Source organism: Phyllostomus hastatus, unplaced genomic scaffold, assembly GCF_019186645.2.
Source record: "Phyllostomus hastatus isolate PE091 unplaced genomic scaffold, TTU_PhHast_1.1 phas_contig_1, whole genome shotgun sequence".
Classification (NCBI taxonomy): Eukaryota; Metazoa; Chordata; class Mammalia; order Chiroptera; family Phyllostomidae; genus Phyllostomus; species Phyllostomus hastatus.
This window is the reverse complement of record NW_025333498.1, coordinates 15303362-15321809: the sequence shown is the minus strand read 5'-3', so window position 1 is coordinate 15321809 and position 18448 is coordinate 15303362. Positions and strand designations below refer to the sequence as shown.

Sequence of the window (18448 nt, the reverse complement as noted above, 5' to 3'; positions counted from 1 at the left end):
AATGATATAGTAGTTTTTTATTGTGAAAGAATAAATTTTTGAAAGGTGGGTAGTTTTACTTTGGAACTCTTGTAATAAAGATATTAGCTTTAAATGATACTTAGACCAAAAAATTTAAATCTTAATTTTAATTTCATATTTTGGCATACATTGTTATAAATGCCATATTCATTTTGGAGCAATTGAAAAGCTAAGTCTTTAATAAATAATCTCAGGAACATAGGAATTTTTCACATTCTAGGAACTTACTGCCTGAAAAGGGAGATAAGATATTGACATAATAATAGAGTAGAAAGTAATATATGATCTAAGACAAGTACAAACTGCTATGGACAGTATAGATAAAGGATAAATTAGATTTGTTTAGTTAAAAAAGCCTTCTTGATGGAGTTAGCATTTTAATGTGGTCTTCAGACAGGTATAAGATTTAAGTTCTTGTGGCTGAAGGGGTATTCTGTACGGAGGGGAACTGTTTGAGCAAAGTCACAAATGTGAGAAAGTTCGAAATGTGTGGGGGATATTTCAGTTACTCTCATGGGATACGAGGGTCCTGGTGTAGGTGGATAAGGTAGGCAGATATCCCTTTTTCTTTCCATTAATTTCAATGTGTTCTTTCCAAGCTTTTTCTGTGGTTAAAGAAGAATTTCACTGACTTAGAGGAGGAGTCTGTTCAAGGGTACATGAATGGCTGGGTTCCCTGCTGGAATTTCAGAAAAGCAGTCAGTGTTTTCCAAAGTGGGGTGGGGCATACACATCTTGTGTTATACAAGACAATCCTTTGAAGTATAGGGATAAAAATATTGGAACTTGGATTTCAATGATTTTAACTCTACTTTCTTTTTTAGTGTATGTTTTATAATGTATGCAATTTATTAGCTCAGGAATACCAACCATATGCTTTCTAAATCTATTTGGACCTGCATGCTCTAATATTTTATTGGTGGAGACACAAAATTTAAATAATGGTCATCCCCAGGTTAGCTACAGAATGTGGGAAGGGGATTAGTGAGGTTACTTATCAGATGGTTGAGGGCCTTATATTAGCTTTAGGAGTGTTGCAACAGTAATATCTCGTGAAAACTATGTATTTGATATAAAATATAGAAACAAATTGCCATTGTTAGGGTCAGTGCATAAGTAAGTTTATAGAATTACATTCTGCCAACTATCTCAGGCAGCTGTTTTAAGAATCTTACAGTTGTGGTATTGGTTGTAGTATTGAAGTTCTCTGGGTAAAGTTTTCTTTTTTTGAGCATGTCGTATAGTTTTTCTATTTCCAGGCTACATTCTTAGCCTAAATGGTACAGAATAATAATAATAATGATAGTGGTAATAATAAAAAGAAACTCTTGTTCAGCTAACCTCTATTGATTGATTGTCTGTTATGTGCTGGGTTCTAGGGATGAAGTGGTAACAAAAGTCAGATATGAACACTGGATTTATGGTGCTTTTATGTTCTACTGAGGGAGATAAACAACCAAATAGTCCTCACTTCCATGTCAAATTTCTGACTGTGATAAGTGGTGCAACTGAGTATGCATGCTACTCAAGCTTGTAAAGAGAGTATTGGAACTATTGAGGGAGGTCAAAGAAGGCTTCCCTGAGGACAGAATTGGCTGTAGGGTCCAGTGCAAAATGAAAACAGGAAGCCCCTGGTTCAAACAAATTTCAGGACTGGGATAGCAGAATGTAAAACCAAGGGTGGACCTTTCTAAGTGCAGGCCTTGTACAGCTGCTAAGGTTGCCTGTCCATGAAATTGGCCCAGCGGGAGGAAATGATGCTTGAGCAGAGATGTGAGGACACAGTGGGATGGGAAGATTGCTCCAGGGAAGAGGAAACAGCACAAATGCATCTTTAGGGCAGGAAGGAATGGGGTGCATTCAGGAACTAGATGAAGGCCAATGTTGCTGGAATACAGAGTGGGTGGGGTACAGGTGTGATGAGGCCAGAGAGGTAGAGAAGGTGATGTGTAGGGCCAAGATGATGACTCTGACCTTTATTCCAAGAGCCACACAAACTATTGTGGGGCCCTTTATTCTAAGAGCTATACAAACTTTAAGCATAAAGTTTACTTTTGATGTACTGATAATATCAGTAACTTGCACCTTGGCAGCATTAATCCACATTCTCTCTCAATTCGCATTTCCTTCCAGCCTTCTTTTCAGAAACTTTGAGCTTCACCTTCTATATTTATTCTAAGGCTGACCCTTCCCTAAGGCAGGCATAAAAAGACATTTCATATCAGAGAGTGCTTTTGATGATAGAAATTGAGAATAGGATGAGTTATGAAATTTTATTCAATATTGAATGTATAGTGGTCCAAAACATTTTAGGTTGGATAAAGTAAAACTCACATGTGATTAAAATGTTTTATTGTTTTTTTAAAAAAGATTTTTCTTTTTAAATACAGATTTTTAAGGTCTGTTGTTAGCAGTATAAGTTCTTAATCTCTCACATGGTCAGAATCAAGGGGGAGGGTATTGACTTGCTTAACCTTGGGAAAGGGAAATAGGGAAGTATTTTTGTACTTTGTCTTTCCCATTATAGGCTTTCTCAGGAAAAAGTTTTTAATTTAGTATTGCCCAAACCAGGAAATAGGCTTTGTACTTTATATGTGGATAATAATGCTCATGATTCAGGGACTTGCTTGTGAAGGTAGTTGAAGAGCTCATTTCCTAGATAGAAACCTGCATGGTCGATTTGTAGATACACACACACACACACAACTTAGAATTTTCACTTTGGGCCCTCTGTTGAACAACATGCTAGACATTTCTTGTCCCATGTCATGATTAAAATGTAATTATGTGAGCTGGTTTATGTAGGTGACACATTTAAACCAGTGATACTTGTATATTGTGAGCTGCTCATGTGTGAGAAAGGCTAATGATCATTCCCCACTTCCTTTACTATTTCTTGCCTCCTGGTCTATGGATGCACTGGAATTGCAGGCTGTTACAATAACATGATTGTATAGGTTTCTATCAGTGTTCTTGCCTTCTCTTTTTAAATGGTAGATTCTATTTGTGAAGGTAACATCAGATGTTTTGCAGTTAACTTTCTGAGAATTTATTTTCAGTAATAATTTCTGAATTGAAACATAGTTTGCATCTTGGATGAAGAAAAATAGCTCTGGCTGGTGTGGATTGAGTGCTGGCCTGTGAACCAAAGGATTCCCAGTCAGGGCACATGCCTGGGTTGCAGGCCAGGTACCCAGTAGGGGGCGCATGAGAGGCAGCCACACATTGATCTTTCTCTCCCTCTCTTTTTCCCTCTCTTCCCCTCTCTCTAAAAATAAAAGACTAAAATCTAAAAAAAAATAAAAAAGAAAAACCTATTACTTTCACCCCCATTTTTAGTTTTAGGTCCTTAATAACAGAGCTTGTAGTAATTCTAGGCAACTTTATTCTTATTTTCAGTCAGGTAATATGTTGCAAGATTTCTTTTACTTTTACACAGGTCTAATGTAATAGATCTGGAGAAGCCATGGGGGTGATAATAAATTCACTTAAAAAAAAACATTTATTTTTTAGAGAGGGTGGAGGGAAGGAGAAAGAGTGGGAGAGAAATATTGATTGGCTGCCTCTTGTCTGCCCCCAGTAGGGGACCTTGCCCATACCCCAGGCATGTGCAATGACTGGGAATTGAACCAGTGACCTTTCAGTTAGCAGGCCGGCTCTCAACCCTCTAAGCCACACCAGCCAGAGTGATAAATGAACTTTTAACTGGAATTACTGAGCACATAAATTACTGTTTATGTGAGAACTCTTTATATTGCAGAGTAGTGAGGTAGTTTTTTATTTATCATAGAATTTAAACTATATTCAACATGTATTTAATGTGAAGGATACATTATTCCATTGTTTAAAAAATTTTTAATTTATGTCTAGTATGTATACAAAACAGCTAACAGTTAAAAGTACCAGAATATTTAATCAGAGCACCTCATTTCTTTAATGTAGTTGACAATATTAAGTTCAGTAAAATTTTGGTTAGCCAGAATATTCAGGGAATAGAATGGTAAGTTTAGCTAAAATATCCCTTTTCTTTCTTTCCATGCATAGTTAATGAACACCAACTGTATGCCCAACATGGTACAATGGAGCATACACAAGATGCATCCAACATACCTGTATTTTTCGGACCATAAGATGCACCTAGGTTTTAGAGGAGGAAAATAGGAAAAAAAATTTTGAAGCAAAAAATGTGGTAAAATATTTAATAACATAAATAACATGATATTTCACCAGTGTAAATGTAAGCAGAACTGAACAGCAGCATTAACAACCATTATTCCTCCCAAATGGGAGGGGGGGGTGCATCTTATAGTCCGAAAATGCGGTATATATCCTCAAGGCAATAAATTTTAATATATTTGCAATTTTTGTAAATTTTATTTCTATGCTTTATTGCTTTAATATTAATATAATACATATAACTGAATCTTTGATAATGTAGGACCTGATAACGAATGAACCTTGTTGTTTTGTTTCTCATACAGATGTAAACAGTGTAGGGGTGCTGACCATACAGTTTATCCCAAAAGGTTATTTCTGAGTAATTTGCTGATGTCAGCTTGTTTTTGTTTTCCTGACTTTTATAAAACTGTGTTACACAGGTTAATTGAGTTCTTACTAAAATATTACTTTGTTAAGAAGTTTACAGTAACATAACACATACTTTGTTTCACAGCCTTTTTTGTATGTGAGTTGAAACTCAGCAGCCTTCACATATATGTATAATGTTGTGGCTAATAGCATACAAAACTATGTATGGTTCATTATTTGCTAGATAATTTCGTGGTATTACTCAAGTATGAGTTTAATTTTGTATAGCTTAAACAAAAGCAAAAATAACATTTATAATTTATAATACCACTAGTATGTTTTCCTTTTCATTCTGAAGTATAAATAACAGCAAATTAAGGGGTCCCCTTATCTCAGGGACTGTTTTAGTACATCTTAAGTGATCATAAGAAAAAAAATGCTTCATATACATATTTTTTTTTAATCCTCACCCAAGGACATTTTAAAATTGCTTTTAGAAGGAGAGAGGAAGGGAGAGAGAGAAATGATGTGAGTGGGAAACATTGATTGGTTGCCTCCCATACACTCCCCGACTAGAATCACACCCTGTACCCATAGTGCATGTATCTGGATACATGCACTATGCACTGACCGACAATCAGACCCATAACCTTCCAGTTACAGGATGACACTCCAACCAACTGAGCCACATCAGCCAGGGCACATACATAAATTTCTTCTAAATATCAGCTACAGTCATATATTAAAAAATAATTTGTTGCTATGTCACAGAAACCAGATTAATTAAAACATTAAGAAAATACTAATTGTTATCAGATTTCATATGTTTAATTTCCTTTTTCTTGAGAGTAAATGTAGTTACTGTGTTAGAATTGGTTATTCTGATGTTTTATGGCTTTTACAAGAAGAATTCAACAAATGATATCCTGTATAACCTATCAGTGGAGACATTGCTTCTTAAGTGCAGTTGATTAGACAAAATTTAAATCTAGTGCTTTTTCTAAGCACTGGTAGGTTGCTAATACTCTATTTGTAGCCAGCTAGAGTCTTCTGAAGATGAACGGTTAAGGGTCAAGGTCAAGCCTAGCTTTAGGCCTAAAATTAGCTTTACCAGTTTTATTTGACATTGTCGGTTCTTACTATTTCATCATGCTACTGGCCTTTGCTGTAATTTGCTGATGTCAGCTTGTTTGTGTTTTGTGGGGTGGTGGTGGTGGGGTCAAGGGAATGAAATGTTCTAGCATGTAACAGGATTCCTCTGTATGTTTAAATGCTACCAATTTATAAGGCAACATGCACAGCATCATACAGATATATTTGATTCATGTATGCAGCATTGTCTGTTTGAAAATTTATTTTGTTAAACATTTATATTTGGTTCAGTATTTTTATATATGTATAAGTAATATTTTGGGTATGTCTGTGCTTGTGGGAGAGTAAATGAATAGTAGCATATAGGCTGTTTTATTTTTTCAAATCTCATTTTGATTGGATAAGATGTCTTCTATCTCCTCCCCATAAAAAAACAAAAATTACCACCAAACAATAAACCAAACATTCATTTAAAACATTATCAAACCTACTTATACAGGTTACCATAGAACCTAAAGTATGATTGTTTGCCACAGTTAAGTTAACCTTGGCAATTGGGTTTAAGTGCTCTAGACTAATGTTTGTGCTTATTAATTTGGTAGGTTATTCATGTGTTTTTGCCCTATGTGCCTAATTATCACTATCTTGTTTCCACAGCTACAGAACCTTGGCCTGAAAATGCTACATTGTATCAGCAATTGAAAGGTAGGAACTTGTTCACAATTAAAAATGGCTTTGCGTAAAAATATATTTATTACCCAAAAAATCCCCCAATAATATAATTTACTACAAGGAGAATGTAAAACATAAAGAAAGGAGATTCCCTTGTGTAATTTGTCTAGGAGATTTTGCCTAAACTTGTATCTGCCAGTGTAAACCAACTATTCATGGCTTATAAGGTCCTTAGTTTATTATTGACTCATTATATTGGCTGCTGTAGGCAGTGTAAAATGATGTGGTTGCAGGAGCAGTTGGCAGATTTACTGCATCAATAGCTGACACAGCAGATTTTTGAAGTCCTGTGGTAAAGTGGGCTCTCAGTAAAAAGGAACTGTTAAAATGTATAGGCTAGGATGGTTCAGGCTCCCTTTAGCAGCTCTTCATATATCATCAGATCACATTATGGACCCCATTTGGGGCTCAGCAGCCTGCTACAATTGTCAGAAGACTACAAAGTAATGAAGACTAATAGGCAGCGGCCCTAGTCTTCTAAGCATGGAATTTTTATTGCAGCAAACTTGTCATCTTTCTTTTGTGTGACAGACCTAGACACACTGTGCAATAGTAAGTACAAGCTGGTTTTATGTGGTCCTGAATGGCTTTACTTTTAACTAGGGAGGTTTAAATACATACAAATGGTACTTAGTTTTAAAATATGCTTAATTTGGATGAAAGGAAGAGGACTATATCTTGAAAACTTATAAAATGTATTTGTTTTTAAATGAGCAATTTTAATTACATATTGCTGATAAAATGTGATAAAATACCAGTTTTAGAGGAAGTATTCTTATTTTATTGTTATTTACATACAATGATAATATAATCAAAATTATACTTACACAATAACATTGATATAGAACTTCATAATTATGTTAGTGAAAGGCTATATCTCTTTAAAAATAGGAATATTTTTAAAAGTGAAAATATATGTTGTTTAGCAATCACACTTTTGACTCCAACCTTTTATTGTGTTTCTGCAGGGGAGCAAATTTTGCTTTCTGACAATGCAGCCTCTCTTGCTGTACAGGTAAATATATAAATAATGTAGTATTTTTCCACTTTGAGTAGCAGTTTTTTCCCCCCAGACTATCTGATACGGTCTGTTTAGAATTTTTCTGTGATTTACAATTACCAATATAACATCTCTTCTCTGAAGGTTAATTTTATTATATAATATTATTCAGTTAATTATTGTCAGTAGATAATATAAAAATCTTCATTATTCATTCTTTTTGTAAAAAGTCACTTCTTCTTAGTAGTTTTGTTTTGGGCTAGATATGATGGTATTGATTTTGGGGGGGGTGATATATTCATTTACGGACACAGAATTATTTTCCAACTTATTTGTAAAGATTTATTCACCACATATTTTAAAACATCATTTTCTCATTGTACTCATTCTAGCATTAATCCATTGGTAATCTTGAAGCAGACATATTCTTCTGTAGTCATTTTTTATATACTTATTGATTATATTAGTGTCTATTATACCCAAACCACTTATTGAATACAATAGTTCTTTAAGTTGTGTATCGAAGTTGTGTTATCCAAAAAAGATTAGTGGCCCTGTAAACTTTAAACTACGTTATAGGAAGAATAGGATACTTGGGGATTGTTTGCTTTTTTAAAAGAGAGAGAGAGAAATGTTTATGTAGATTGTAGAATTATAATTACTCAAATATTTTAACTTAGCTGCTGTTTTTTTAGTTAGCTTACATATTTTCAATCAAAAAGATGATTTTTTTGTCTAGCATCCAAAAGATAAAAGAGAACTGTAAAAACATGTGATACTTATATTGGAGATGAGACTATGAGCATCTTGAGGACAGAAAGGGAAGAGAAGGAACTGTGAGCTTTTCCTGTGTTCTGGACAGATGCCAGGTGCTTGGTTATTCCATTGTATTTTTTTATTCAACTTAATAATCTCTGGGCTTAATAACTATGTCTTATACACAGTATGTCATTCAGTACATTTGTGTTCTGTTTAAGGCAGGGAAAGAGAGAGGTGGAAAGAAATGTGTTGGACAATAATTTATTCATTTGAGTCTGAGTATCTTTAAGGTTTTTTTTAGAAGATTTATATCTTTTTACCAATAATATAAATTATATTTATTCAGTTTATTTACCTTTATTTTATCATTAGGCACTAGTATTATAACTAGTGTATTTTCATATGTCAGCTTTTGAGAAGCAGAAATTTTAGTTGGTTATAGGAAATAAATATGGATTTTATATTATTCAGTTTAAAACATTTATTTATTTATTTATTTATTTTTGGTGAGGGAGCTGGAATTTAAGTTTAGCTTTCAAATACTAGTGATGTAGTGCCTAGAATATATAATGTAGTCAGTAAGTGTTGAATGAAGGGTTTATAAGTGTGGTAAGAGCAGTCTTGCCCGGTAATTGATAGCACCGATAAATTGTTTGCAGTGTATAAACTAGTATTTTAAATCTTTCTAGCTTTGAAAAGGTAGCTCAGGGCACAGTGAACATTTCAGTTGCAGCACTAATTCTTAACCCTTTTTTAATCGCCTATTCTGGGATAACTCTTTCAGGATCTGATGAAACACATTCCAGTGCACACATGCAAATAAAAACATATCCAGACTATTCTGCATATGGTTTCAGTAAGTTTACTGATCTCTGCTGAAGCTGTATGGGAATCCCCTATGAAGAGCTCTTAAAACTAAATAGTAGTTTAGGAAACACTGAAGTAATTTTCACAAAGTAGGAAGGTATCTTGGGTAGTAATAGACCAGTGGTTCTTAAAGGGAGATTTCTGCCTCACAGAGGACATTTGACCATGTTTGGACATTTTTGGTTGTCACAGTTGTTGGGGAGGATGCTATTGGCATCTCCTGGGTAGAGGCCAGGGGTGTTGTTAAACAACTTACAATGCATAGGACAGTCTCTCCAAATTAAGAATTATCTAGCCCCAAATGTAAATAGAGTCAATGTTGAAAAATCCTGGAATAGATGGTTTAACTATTTTTTATTACAAACTAAAATATTTGTATATTATTGATAAAAAATTAATGCTTTAAATAATCTGCAGAAGGGAAAAAGATATCTTTGTACTCTATTTAGCAATTCTATTTTTATGGTTCCTGTTAATTTACTTTCTCACCATGGCTTCTCAAATCATAGTTGCAATTAAAAATAAAACCAGAAAAAAAAAGAACCTTTTAAAATGCAGAATTTTGCATAACCATTTTCAATTTTTTGTTATCCTACATATGTCACTTAGATGATAAATTAACCAGCATATATTAAAAATTCTTGGTTTTTCTCAATATTCTTTGGCTTGACAGCTGATAGTAGCCATGACTATAAATGTGACTTTTCCAGATATCTGATGTAAACTTTATGGAACAATTTTCATCTATATAGTGGACCAGTATCTGTTTAGAAGAATCAGTTAAATGTATAAAATTGATCAAAACAATGTGACAGGTATCCATAAACTGGATATTTTCTAGAAGATACCAGATATCAAACATCACATATTTTAATAGTCTGCTAGTTAAGCCATCAGGAAATTTAAATTTTGCTTACCACATAGACTTGGCATTTATTATACCCCTGAAACTAAGTGGTTAGATCTTTTTTGATTAAAGGGGCCTTTATGATTTCAGTTTAAAAGAAAATAAATATTTTTCTCATGGCTATATTTCCTCTTTAGATTTGCTTTCCTTTCTTCATCCACAAAGTACTGGTATTGCCTCAAGTGTTTGCCTGGTAAAATAATCTTGTGTGTTGAATATAATGAAGTATTAGTATAGCATGTGTTCCTCTGATTTTCATAATATATTCTGTGTGTGTGGGTATACCTGTATATGTATATATACACACATGCACATACAGCTAACTAGATATACACACAGGATCTGTCCAGACCCCAGGTGTCCAGCCATGTAGTATGACAAATAGAGACATTTATTGAAGAAGATACAAGGTACAAGAAACATTGTACATAGGACAATGATGCCTCAGTCCCCTTCAAAGTAGGCACCTTGGCACCTCACACAGTTCTCCCAATCGCCATCAGCTGCCCCATTGTATTTTCCTGAATCTTACTGATGGTCTGAAATCCCTTCCCTCTCAAAGATGATTTTAGTTTTGGGAAAAGTCAGTAGTCACAAAGTGACAAATCTGGGCTGTAGGGGAGCTGACTCCCCTGGGTGATTTGATGTTTTGCCAAAAAACTCTGCAGGAGACATGATGCACAAGTGGGTAAATTGTTGTGATGAAACTGCCAATCACTAGTTGCCGTTAGCTGTGGCCTTCTGCATCATCCAGATAGTTGAAAATTTTATAGTAGCTCCATTAATAAAAGTAAAAAGAAACAGGTGCAATTAATTTTAATAACATATTTTATTTAACACAGTATATCCAGATATTACACATGTATCATTTTTACATGTATTCAATACAAAATTTATTAATGGGATGTTTTACATTTTTTATATTAAGTTCAAAATCTGATGTGTATTTTATACTTACAATGCATTGCAATTTGTGCTATTCAAGTGCTCAATAGCTACATATAGCTGGTGGCTCTTGTATTGATAACATATGTCTAGAAATACAGTATGAACAAACACATGAGCTCTACAAGTTTTTTGCAAAAAAAGTTTTATTTGACTTTCTTCAAATACTATCTTTTATAGTAGATTCCACAAATGAAATGGGCAGTTAGTTTCTTCTCTAAATACAGCAAACCTTAAACAGTACTTTGTTTTAAGTTTTCTCATGTGTTAGATGTAATAGATGATGGAGACATAATAGAAGCCGTCCTCTTGGGTGTTCTGAGGACGTCGTGAATGTGTTAATGTATATAAAGCTCTTAGAAAAAGCATCTGGCATATTGTAAAAATGCACTGCATGTTGGTTATTATTTACTTCTCTCCTGATTCTTTGACAGAAGTACACGTAATCAGTGTCAGCAGAAGGAGTGGGAAGCATGCAGGTTTTATAATGCTTAAAAACACTGAAGTAATTGAAATAAATGCTAGGACACATTTGAATTCGTGTGAGCATTAGTAATTTTTGTAATCATGCTTTCATTCCATACCCTAAAAATGTTAATATTGAATGCTTTAAATCAAACAAAATATCATTCTAATAATACTGAATAAGATTTGTTTTAAAATTGAATATTTATTGAATGCTTTTATGGAGAAAGGCACTCTACTAAGAGCTTTTATGTAAAGTATCTCATTTAGTCCTTAGCCTAACACTGCAGTATGGTAACCTCATTTTAAAGATGTGGAAACTGAAGCTCAGAAAAGTTCTACTCAAGGCCATAGAGCCCAGAAATTGTGGAGATAAACAGATGACAGTATTGGTGAGTGCCTACCATTTGCTCATCACTGTGCTGAGCACTTAATTCTTATTAACTCATGTAATCCTTATAACAACTGTATGAGGTAGGTGCTATTATAATTCCCATTATGCAGATCATGTTAGTAAGAACAATAATAATAATGTAGCTAGAATATAAATAGCACTTAACTCTGTGTGCCAGGTCTTGTTATATGTACTTTAGGTATCATAGCTAACCTTCACACAGCAACACTATCCAGTAGGTAGTATTATTATTCCCATTTTACAGATTAGGAAGCTGAGGCAGAGAGGTTAAGCAGTTGGCTCAAAGTTATATAAGTAGCACTGGGACAGCTAGAATGCAGACCCAAAGAGGCTGAGTTGAAAATCTACACTCATGACACTTTGCTGCATATCAGTTCAGTCCTTTGATACAGATCTTTGAATTTTTATCCAAAAAAAGTATTTAATTAAAAAATTATTTCTGACATTTCCTAGCAATTATATCTTACAATTTATAGATTACATTAAGATATGAAAGATAAATATGCCTCAGTTTTTGGATCTTTGAAATGTGGATAAATGCAGTCTTACCTATCTTATGAGTTACTGTGAAGTTCAAGTTTGGTAATAAATGAAAAATTCTTTTGAAGAAAGTAAAAGCAGTAGAAGCATAAGATGATGTTAAATGCTGAATTAGTGCCTATTTTGACTTTAAAGATATATATACATGTATATTTTTAATGTCTTTTAAAAATATTTATTTATTTTTAGAGAGAAGGGAATGGAGGGAGAAAGAGCGAGAGAAAAACATTGATGTGTAGTTGCCTTTTGTGTGCCCCCAACTGGGGAACCTGGCCCACAACCCAGGCATATGCCCTGACTGGGAGTTGAACTAGAGACCCTTTGGTTTGTAGGCCAGCACTCAACCCAGCCAGGGCTTAATGTCTTTATTGTAAAAGTTTGAATTTGTTTCATGCTGATGATTATTATGAGAATGTTGCATGAAAGAGTAATCTTAGTTTTTCCTTCCTCAGTTTTTACTTCAAGCAAGAAAAATAGTTAAGCTCAGATTAAGGAAAATAATCCTATTTCATTTTATAATCTCATTTTCCCCTTCCCTTTGTGAATCCTTTATGTCTAAAAATGAAAGGGAAGACAACCGAAAACAAGAACACTATTCTTACTATCGAGTGTGTTGTATCATTACAAAAAGTCAGCATTTTTATAGGCTCCATTAATGCTGGGCCATGAACACTAACATGTCAGATCTGCTGATACTTAGCTGACCCTTGCTTTTTCCTTTTAGCAAATGATGCTTTTTAGGTGGATGTATTAATTAGTGGCTAAATGGTGATATCTTAGTGTACTGATAGGTGAAGAACAGAGGGAGGAGTATTTGTCCTGACTACATGGTGGTGGTTGCATTGGAGAAACATCTGTGATTGTGAAAATGCCATATGGCAGATGGCCACAGTGGACAGCTTACCTACAAAATTTTGGAGGGAATGATTTTGAATTTTCAATTTGGTTGGATACCTTTTTGCTTTAAACAAGTTGTTTATGGTTGTATGCATTTTTTTGTCTCAGTTTAATTTAAACCTAATATAAATACAAGTAGGGTGATACCAGTGGATCTATTTTAATATAGAATTATTAATAGAACACTATTTTATGGAAAGCATTGTAAAATTGATATCTTTTTAAAAATTTCATGAAGTGTAAAATTTTAGTTTCTTAACATTTGTTCATCCCTCCCACTTTGTTTATGCTCTGCAAAATGAGGCTCTATTCACTTTCAGGATTAGGAGAAGGACAGGAAAACTAAGGGGTAGGGAGCATTTAGTGAGTATTTATTACATAAGGGGGTTTGTAAAATCCTTTTCAGTGTTCTAAAGAGCAAAATGGAGGCTGCAGATGTTTCCTTGATATCACTGAGTTTAATCTTTTTTAGATTGAATATCTTGTCCTCATCACCTTTTATATACCAGAACTATAAAAGCATTTTTGTGATGTATGCTTATAATAAATATGTGGGATGATTTAAATATATAAAACTTAAATTGCAAATAATTTAGCAGAGTAAAAGAATGCTCATTATTAATACTAATCTGCCAACACATAAATGGTATGGTTATAGAAAATATTTAAATTAGTTTTACTGGATTTGTGAAAATGAAGAATATTCAAAAGAGAATTAGGTGGCTGTTAGAGTTGTTATTTTTAGTAATTAGTGAAATAATGGAAATTGGTTATACAGGGTGATGGTTTGCTAATATAAATATCTATTTAACTTAGCAAAAATTCATGTTCTTGTAGTTCTGAGAGTTTGCAAGCTACCATAGAATATCAATTGCATACTTTTCTGCTTGAAAAGTAAATATCAAGAAGGATTTTAAAATCTGTTGTTAAATGGAGCAATAAAGCAGTTAGGATGAAAAAAAATGACAGTCTGTTTTTTCAACAGAAAAAGGCTAGAATTCTTCATTATTAGATATACAGTATCAACATAATTGATCTAGCAGCATTGTATTTGAGCTGAAAATACACTTAAATTTGAGGCCGTACACTACCCCGTGTGAGTGAAACATCTTTCATATAGTTCTAAGATGAAATTACCCTTGAATGAATAGCATCTTCATTTATCTTCAAACCTCTTCTGTGCTTTTAGTGAATCTACTCTTTCAACATTCTACAACAAGAATTACATTATACCATTATACCACAGTACTTCTGCTGTGTGAAATAGATTGGTTTGGAAAATGAACCTGGCTTTGCTATAAATTACATTCCCAGGTACAAAGGAGTTTGTTATTTTGTTTAAAATAGTCACAAATATAATTAAGGTCTTAATTTATGTTAAACTACAAATATGGCTATTACTTTAACTGGATTAGGTACTTAATTTGTCACTTCAAGAATGATACCTAACACTTTTAATTTGTAACCTTAGATACATTATTTCAATTACAGGGTCTGCAGCTGTTTGATATAAAAATGAATTATTTTGTAGATAGATTTGTTCATGGGTTTTAATTTTAAAACATGCCTCTTCAGTAAGGTGGAAAATAATTCTTCAGTTGTCATCACAGCTTTTCCTTTGTGTCCTAGTAAAACAAGATATGAGTTAAAATTCAGAACCATTTTCATTTTGTGTCCTCAAAATGGCATTGCATGCTTTAGAATAGTCCTTGATGGATCTTTATATAAAATATTTCAGATTTAATTATGAAAAGAATAGAAGCTTTGTCCTAACGAAAAAACCTAAGGTCTGCCGTCTAAAGATAGATTTACCTAGTTGGACTGAAAATGGATTGATTGTTCACTATCTATGAAAATAGATTGATTGTTCACTATCTAGAATTTGGATAGCTTTATTAATGTGATTTACGTACATTTTAGAAGCTTTGTTTATAATTCCTTAAATTCTACAGTGTTAATTAGTATAAAGCACCCAATTTTTTGAAGATTTATTAAAGACAGTTCTTTAAAATTTTGTATTATTTTTATATCTTTATTGGGAAGCAATATGACTTTCTTGTTTAAGTACAATTAAGGAATATTGTTATATATTTTACTTGTAAAACTGATGTTTATTTTGTTTTTGGAATAAAGAAAAAGAAAGAAGATCATTGCTACTGCTCTTTGGTAAATGATTCAATGCTGAGTTACCATGATTTTATTAAAATGAAAGGAATACATTTTATATCCTTCCCATTTACTCTTTAGCTTATCCTAAGAATTTTAAATTGTGGGTTTTTTCTGTTATTGTTATTTTTCTCTTTTGGGAATATTTATCTGTAAATAACAAAACGTTAAGACATTCATCATAGGACCTCAGAAAAAAAGTGGTTTCTTTTTTTACTCCCAAATTGTTCATTGAGCACTACTAGCCAGGCAACTGGTATTGCACTAGATTCTTGGGTTACAATAATTATTCTTTCTGTTCTTTTGCCTATTTTATAACTCTTTTGCTTAATTTTGACTCTACAACTTACTTTTATTTATATTTATTCTAACAGGGAAAGCTTGTGTCTTTTCCTGTTCTGGTTATTGTTTTTGTTGCTTTCTTTCTGAATTTGATTTTTTTCCTACAGCTGTCAGATGTTGATGTTTCTAAAACTGAGTCAGATATTCCAGGAGTAGTTTTCAGGTGAGAGTTGTATTAAGGAAGGTCCTCTGATGTGATCTGTTTTAGTCAGTGTTGTCAATGGCATTTCATGTTTTTGATAACATATTTGCTCTATTTAAAGCTTATTTATGCTTGTTGAATTGTAGTTTCTTATGATTTCTGCACAGCTATTTTTTTAAGTTGAATTCCTGTTATGGTTTTCTAAAACATTATCTGCTTATTGATATTTGTAATTTCATTGACTTTTAAAAACACCTCTGAACTTAATAGGAGTTACACCTCATTTTCTAAAGCAATGAACTTTCTTGTAGGTTACTAGTTTTATATTAACTTATCTTTGTATTTGTTATTATGAATATCAATATCTTATTTATTAAGCCAATGTTTATTGAAAATCTATTCTATGCCAAGGATAAAGTAGTGGACAAGATAGACACGGTCAGTCAGTATGTGTTAATGGAGGTTGCCTTCTGGAGGTGGAGGCCTTATATCAGTTCATTTATCAGTCTCATCAGCGTGTATTACTTTGAGAAATTACTCATAAAGTAAAAGTTTATGTCAGTATTTTTATTCACTTGTTTTACCTTGTTAGAAAATATTTTATATCATGAGGTACATATTGAAAACAGATGTATATTTACTTTTTATTCTCATAAAAAGTGCTTTTGATTATATCCTTTTAATATCTATTTAGAGATATTTATCTTAGTGTATAATTGTTGTTATTTTCATTATAAATAGTATTTTACATATAGCACCTCAATCTGCTTAATAAATTGTTTTCATTTTAGAAGTCAGAAAGCTTATAAAGAAAAGGAACTTTCTCAAGCTAACACAGTCAGTCACCAAGATTCCACTCAGAGAGATCTCACTGGGAGGCTTCTGCTCTACTAACTCCATTCTGTTCTATACTAACTCTCAAGACATGCAGAGGACTCCCATTTTTCAAAAGATACTCTAGTCTTCCATTTAAACAACTTGCTTCTTAAATCTATATTCTGTTAGGATCCATTAAGTTCTGCTAAGGCACTTAACCAGTGACAATTAAGGAGTGGGAATGTGCTAATGGTCTGTCCAGTTGTAAGAGTGGTGTGGATTATGAGTCAGCAACAGAAAGTCGGTTGCTCGAAATGATGGTAAGGATAGCGTCTCAGTGAGGCAGCATCCTCCCTGTACAAATGTAGGGACAAGGGCACGCTGTTTCCATTCAACTGGGGTTGAGCCCTTTTTACCATTTTCTGAGCTGAGTGTTTTAGTTACCTTTAAAAAATATAATGCAATTAATTGAAACAAAGGATATTTGATATTTGAATGTTTTAATATTGTAGATTCTATTTCCTTGCTATCATATTTGTTTTCGGTAAAAAAAAAGTGAATGAGTTTTTGACTTTAAATTTAATTTCACTCAGCCCTGGCTGGCGTAGCTCAGTGGATTGAGCGCAGGCTGGGAACCAAAGTGTCCCAGGTTCGATTCCCAGCTAGGGTACATTCCTGGATTGTAGGCCATAACCCCCAGCAACCACACATTGATGTTTCTCTCTCTCCCTCTCTCTCTCTCTCTCTCTCTCTCTCTCTCTCTCTCTCTCTCTCTCTTCCCTCCCTCCCTAAAAATAAATAAATAAAATCTTTAAAAAAAAAGATAAGCACTGCAATATTTAAAAAAAATTTAATTTCACTCATCCCCAGATTTCTTTCTGGAATATTATTAGCATATTTCTGCATGAATAAAGACTTGAAGAAACTAGATATGCCTAATACTTGAGATGTTTTTGTTTGATTTGCTCATTAATGCTATTCTACCTTCCTACTTATATTAATTATGAGACCTACATGATTATGTATAACTTTAATCTCCTAAAGATTGAGCCATATTTGCTGAGATTTTAAAGGACTCGTGCCGACAGTGGCTTTTTCATGTGTCAGTCACTTCTCAGTAAATTTTCAGGAGATTTTTGCTTTAATCAGATGGCTTTTTTAGCTTCCTAAAGCTTCTGTTTTAACTAGGTAGTTAAACCGACTTTTCACTTGGTGGTCTGTAGATGCAGGGGACAGAAATGACCAAAGATAAAAACTATCCTTGTGTTTTTATTCTGTGTTTTATCTGTAGCTCTAGTAGTTTCTTAACACCTTGACATTACAGACCTGCAGGAAAGTGTTGACAAAGATAATATTGATCTGTATGTATTTCTGTCTCTTGTGTCCACAAAAGAGATATGGTGGCCTTTAAGATTAGGCCGCCCAATGTTTGGATAGAACTTACTTGTCTGGTTTCAAAGAATATAGTTGTACATTAGCAACTCTAGGCCTTTGAAAAGAGAGCAGAGTTGTCATTTCCTGTCATAACTCTTAATAGAGAAGTCATAACTGGAGGAGAGCATCTAAAGACTCCTGAGTCCCCCTATTCCCACCAAAGCCTGCTCATCCCATTTTTGGTAAATGGCTGTTCCGACATTCTGCTTGTTTATGTCAAACTTTGAGTCATCATTGGAGTCCTCTCTCTTTCCTGTATCCACATCCAGTTATCATCAAATCCTTTTGGCCCTACCTTGAAAATACAGCCAGAATCTGACTTCTTACCACCTCCATCATTCCCACTTTGGTCCTGGCCTTACCTATCACTTCTTGCCTAGA

General features: G+C 33.5%; 1 protein-coding gene across 1 annotated transcript in view; it reads left to right on the top strand.

The window, feature by feature from the left end:
- MTX2 (metaxin 2) overlaps positions 1–18448 on the top strand; it is a 59914-nt gene that overhangs the window by 19529 nt on the left and 21937 nt on the right. Inside the window, exons 2-3 of the mRNA XM_045831376.1 lie at positions 6298–6345; positions 7341–7387. Of these exons, the coding sequence (XP_045687332.1) occupies positions 6298–6345; positions 7341–7387 (95 nt within the window). The remainder of the gene's footprint in view (positions 1–6297; positions 6346–7340; positions 7388–18448) is intronic.